The sequence below is a fragment of the Terrapene carolina genome, unplaced genomic scaffold (genome assembly GCF_002925995.2).
Source record: "Terrapene carolina triunguis isolate 2854851 unplaced genomic scaffold, T_m_triunguis-2.0 Scaffold198, whole genome shotgun sequence".
Lineage (NCBI taxonomy): Eukaryota > Metazoa > Chordata > Testudines > Emydidae > Terrapene > Terrapene triunguis.
Genome location: NW_020664549.1, coordinates 2,363,601 through 2,369,475, shown reverse-complemented (window position 1 = coordinate 2,369,475; position 5,875 = coordinate 2,363,601). Strand labels below are relative to the sequence as shown.

The window sequence follows — 5,875 nt, the reverse complement described above, 5'->3', positions numbered from 1 at the left end:
CATTGCAGCACAGCATCAGACAGGTGTGTAGGTGGGCTGTCTTGCTTTGGGAGGATGTGCCATTTTCTTGTGCATTTCTCCCAAGTTCTGACCGGGAGAGCAACATGTCCATTTTTTAAAGGGGAGTCATTTTCCAGTTTCTGTTTATCCAAGGAATAGTCCAGCCACCATGAAGAGTGCAAGCTCCCCCCGCCTACTCCACCAACACACCTCACCCCCAGCCTGGAGCAGCCTCCTCTGGACTTGAGAGGAGAGTTCAGGCTCTATGGCCCAGTCAATCCTTGGTGTCTCTGCTAAGGCGGCCAGTTAGTGCCAGTTACGGGGTGATGGGTTTTGCATCAAGAGATGGTGATAGTGTCGTGACATCTCCATTTGAGTGGCTTCTTTCCTGTGAATGGGGGCGGGGGGTGGGGAGAGAACAGAATATCAGGGTATTCTAAAGCAGGGATGGCTTTAAACAGGTGGCTTAAGGCATCTAACAGCCTCCCTGTAACTGCAGGGCAAGGACAGAGCTGGAAGGGCTGCCGGCATGTGTTGCTGGTGAACTTGCAGGAACAAGCAGTGTCTGTTCCTTTATCAAGGCAAGCAGGGCACGGTGCCCTCATTGATTTGTGCATCTTAACATTCATGAGGATGTCTATGCAAATTAGCCAGGGCCCACTTAGCAATGGTTGTGCATCCCCCAAAATCGACCATCACCGATGGTGCTTGCGGAGTAGAGGGGTCCGCTATGTGTGTGAACGAAAGAGAACAAGACACACACATACACTCTCACAGTGGCTTCTTTTCGTTGCTCTCCTTGGTGTTCACCTCGACAGGGATAGCAAACTGCGGAGGATGGGACTTCACATCCCAGGCCATTTAAATTTTTAATGAAGGCCTCTCTCAGACACCCTTCCGCGCAGAAGGTATCTGTCTGCCATTATCCCTAGGTTGGGCTCAGAAGAACCAGGAGGGGAATCTCTCTTCATCTTCGTTTTATTTCTTCTCTCTGATCAACTCAGAGCCCCTCCCAAAGGGGGAAGGCATTATAATGTTTACAGATGCTCCAGCAAAGCTTAGCCGTGTACACTTTGATCTCTGGGCCTTGTTTATTTGCTGGTACATCACGTTTTGTTTCAGGTGATTACAGCGAACCTGGCTGAAATTTTCCCTCTGGCACTGTACTTTTTAATTGAGGGAACAGATTTGGTTCTGGAGGAAGGAGAGGGATTTATTATCCTAGCAAGAGTTGACTAGAGCACAGCCAGGGGCTGGGCAACTTTCCTCTGCAAAGCTCTTCTGATGCCTTCAGTCCTGACCTGCAGCTTCCTGTTATTAGTCCAGGGGCCTCTCTCACACACTATTCTGCCAGTGCACCCTGCTCTTGACTTCCAGCATTTCCTGCTATTCCAGACCTGACCTTCTCCTAAGAAATGGTTGCCAACCATGCGAAATTATGCAGTGATTTTTTTGATGTGGATACACATCTGCTAGATCTAGGTGGAGATTTTTCTCCCTATGACATTCTACCACATCAAAAAACTATACATGATTATGGTAGAGCTTTTCTTAATGCTTGCAATGGGCATCATGTGCCCCACAGTGGATGGGGAGCATTATGTGGAGCAGGGAGCATTATGTGAAGCGACTGGTCTAAGGGCCTGCTCCACAACCCATGGACTTCAAAAGGTTTGGTCCTGTCCGAATTTGCTGCTGTTAGAGCATGGACGATGGCAGGTCATTACAAAGACGGTGGTGAGGGCGCATCGGATCAGCCCATGCATGTGTCTCGTTCAAATTGCTACTCATCTCCCCATGCCTTTTAACTTGGAATTCTCAGTACACCAGTGCACCATAGGTGCTGGTCTCAGATATCAGATAACCAACTCATTTGTCTTCTGTCTCCTTACAACCACCATCTTGCCCAGATCTTGAAAGGTAAAGCAACGTTCATAACCATGAACATTATACTTCCTGGTGGGAAAATTATTTTTGGTGTCTATTTACACTGACTCTTTTCTGGTGGCCTCTTTCTATCACTCTCTTTCTAGCTATCCATCTATTTCTTCATCAGCCAATTCACCTGTCCTTCCTTTCTCTTTCCATGTGGTTCCCCCACCCTCCCCCCCCAATTAAAGACTTCTTAGAAATTTAAAAGTAAACGAGTTTTTTTAAATAAAAACATCCATACACCACTAGCGAAGGGAAGCTGACTCTCCCAAGCTCACTGATTTGAAATTCTATAGACGGCATCATCCCTTGGTTTGGCATAATTAGAAACAGAAGGGGGCGGGGGGAGAGACTCATGCTGTCCACCAGTATGTTTCATTTGCAATTTTAATTGCTTATCAGAGAAAGAGAGGTGATGACAGCATTGGAGACCAGAATATTTATTCCCCTCGCACCCATAAAGCCTCTTCTCACTTTCATCTCCTGGGATGTTTCCAGTTATGCAGTGGGACATGTGCAGAGAGCAAAGTGCAGCTATTTGGAAGTAAGACACTGTTCAGGGAACCTCTGCCACATCAAAGATTTCTCCCTGCCATACACCCCGCTCCCACCCTTTGTCTCTGCAGCAATGTTTTTCTAGCACGAACCCTTCACGCTATAGACCAGTGTACAAAGGTTTTTTGTTTCTTTCTTTTTTTTTTTTTTTTACAAAAACAAAAAAGCAAGAATTTCCTTTTTTTTTTTTTTTTGTAACATTATCCACAAAAGTTTACAAAATAGCCTTGAAATCAAGCTCTTGCGTTATGGGATCCGATCGGCTTTTCAGGGCGGAATCCAGCCGGAGTCACGAAGACGTCACTAGCCAGTTAAGAGATACAGCAGCAGCAGCATCCTTGTTTCCTTAGCCCAACTGTCCTCTTCCCCCCACCCCACTCTGTTCCTTGAGGTGGTTGTGGGTGAGCGAATAAGGGGGCTGGCAGGTTTGAGTCGTGGTTACCTATGGCTGTACACACAAAAAAAGTCCCAAAGGGAAAGGCCTTTGTGTATTTCCAAGACAGGGACCATCCGGCTAGCGGACTAACAGCTGGGCTGCCGGGGGCTTGGTGTCATCTGTGGTTCTACAGTATGGCTGTTCTTGCTCATGCTCCTTGCTCTGGGCATTGCCTTGCATTGTCCCTGTCTGTGCTGAAGATTCACTCAAGAACCTTTCCCCCAGTAACAGCAGGTTGTCTGTAAGAGAAACAATCTGTTTGGACAAATGTTGACGGGTGACTTGGGCGGGGCATGGGGGCAGAGGGGCACCGCAAGGCCTGGATGTTGGCCATGTCCCGCTCCACTTACCAGGCTGCTTTGTTTGTCAGTCAAGTCTTCTTTTTATTTTTGGTAAAAAATAGTTTCACTTGCCTTCTCCCCGACCCCCGGAACCGCCACCCCATCTCCACGCCCCTGCAAAGAGTTGAGCTTCAAGAGTCCAGCGGCGTTGCTTGCACCTCCACGGCTAGGAGCTTCTCCCCAGGCCTTCCTTGATCCCAGTGTTTGACGAAAGGAGGGTAGACCACGCGCACCGAGGACGAGCCCGGGTTCCATGGCAGGCAGCGCAGGAGCAGCTTCCCAGGCTGCGGCCTGTAGGAACCAAAGCCATAGTGGCCTACCAGGCTGACTGAGAGCAGCAAGATGCAGAGGGCCAGCACCGTCAAGACACTCTGCCCGCTCTCCAGGTACCCATAGCCGTAGCCAGCCTCTTTAGTCCTGGCATTCACACAGGCCACCTTGGACTGCAAGTTTACGAAGGCCACGTGAAGGCAGGCCCAGTACTCTGTGCCCTGGTGGAGCCGGGTGATGTTATACAGGTGGGTGCCCGCAGGGATCCGGGCCACGTTGGTCACATCCAAACTGGAGCTGAAGGAGAAGCTGGACCAGGTGAGATTGGAGGAGACTGAGTTGAGGTGGGGCTTCCAGGTGACAAGGATATGGTAAGCCTGGACTTCCTTCACCAGGAGCTCCAGATTGTCCACGCTGAGAGGGAAGGAGCTGTTGACCATCAGGCTGATGCTCTTGGTGTCAGCACCAATGAGGTTATGGGCCACGCAGGTATAGAGCCCGGCCTCCTGTGCAGTTATCTTGTGAATTTCCAGTGTCCCTTCAGGGTGCACCTTGTACCTCCCGTCCTCCAAGTAAGGGATCAGCTTGACCCCAGAAGGTGTGACCCAGTAGATCTCTGGTTCCGGTTCCGCCAGGGCCCTACAATGCAGTGAGATGTTCTCGCTGTCTGCCACCTCCAAGTGGGAGGGGAAACTCTTGGTGGAGATGAGAGGCAGGCACCGGTCGGTCATTTCCCGGAAGGGAACATCCCGGATGTGCCTCCTCTTCAGGTCCGGGGGTTCGGCGCACAGTGTGGACTGGGGCTCGATGAAGCGGATATGGTTCTCGGTGCTGTTGACCCAGCGGATGACGCAGTCACAGCGTATGGGGTTGCTGTGGATGCTGATCTCCTGCAGGTTGGGCAGGGACTCTACCATCTGCTTATGCAAGGCACTTAGGGCGTTGTTGTTGAGCATCAGGGTCTCCATTTGGGGCAGGTGATGGAAAGCGCTAGGGTGGATGAAGGACAGCTTGGGATTGTTGGTCACGTCCAGTTTGGTCAGCTCGGGGAGGTTGATCAAGGCAAACTTGTCTATGGAAACCAGCTCCTCCATGTTGTTAAGTCCCAGCTCCTTGAGGTGTAGCATATTCGTGAAGTCACTTTGCCTGATCCTCTGCAAAGGGTTTTTGTTCAGATCCAGGAACTTAAGGCCAGGGACTTGCTGCAGCGCCCGCTTGGGGACATTCACCAGCTTGTTGTCATAGAAAGACAGACTCTCCAGGCTTCTCAGCCCTTCCAGGGCGAAATCTGAGATCTCCCTCAGGTTCATCCCAGCCAGAACCAAGCTCCTCAGATTCGACAGAGGCCTGAAGTTCATATCCAAGATAGCATCCACCTTGTTGCCTCCAATCATGAGGATCTCCAGGTTGGGGAGCACCTGGAACCAGCGGCTGTCAACTGTCCTCAAGAGATTAGAGTTGAGGTGGAGCCGAAGGAGGTTACTGAGGCCTGAGAAGGCCCGCGGGGAAATCCTACGCAGCTGGTTGTGGTTCAGATACAGCTCCTGGAGGTTGGCCAGGCCAGAGAAGCTGTTATCGGACAACTCAGCCAGCTGGTTCTCTTCAAGATGGAGGCTTAGCAGCTGGGGCATGTTCTTCAGACTGAAGTCCCAGATGTCAGAGAAGCTGTTCTGCGACAGGTCCAGCTCCGTCAGGTTTTTCAGATAGTCCAGCTCACTCTGGTCCACCCTGGCAATGCGGTTGCTTTGCAAGAGCAGGGTCTGTGTCCCTTCTGGCAAGCTCTCGGGCACCGTGGAGATGAACAAGTCATTGCAGTCCACGGTGGCAGCCTCCCTGTACACAGACCTGGGCGTGTACCAGGGCCGGATCTGACACACACACTGCAGTGGGCATTTCACCTTCCAGGGCACTACGGGGATGGCTGTGGCAGTTGCCACACAGATGAGAAGCAAGTTCATTTGAAAGTGTCTCATTTTCAACTGGCAAGACCGACTTCCTTCCAGGGCAAAAACTTTCACAGGGCACATCCAGAACTTGGCACAGGGAGAGGGAGAGGTGGAAATAGGACCCCCACACACAGAAAGCCCCTGGCCCAAGCCTCTTCCACCATTCACGGGTGTTCCCTGCAGCGTTATTGTTCCTGTTGAAGGCTGCACAGCTCGGCCTTCCCTGTAGAAGAGGTCATAATGCTCTGGGCGGCGCTTGCTCCTTTAATCGGAATTTCTCCTTTTCTTCCTCCCAAGGTGATTCATTTTTTCACTCTGCTGCATTTTTGAGGTTTCCTCTCAAGGTCGTTCCTGAAAGAGCCCAAGGAACAGGTCACGTTAGAGGAGAACTGTGC

At 51.0% G+C, this 5,875-nt stretch overlaps 1 protein-coding gene across 1 annotated transcript; it reads right to left on the bottom strand.

Moving 5' to 3' along the window:
- Window positions 1-3,395: 3,395 nt before the first annotated feature.
- LOC112118428 (leucine-rich repeat neuronal protein 2) lies at window positions 3,396-5,561 on the bottom strand. Its single transcript, XM_026655203.1, has one exon. It carries the CDS (start codon window positions 5,559-5,561, stop codon window positions 3,396-3,398), a length of 2,166 nt encoding a protein of 721 aa, XP_026510988.1.
- Window positions 5,562-5,875: the final 314 nt, after the last annotated feature.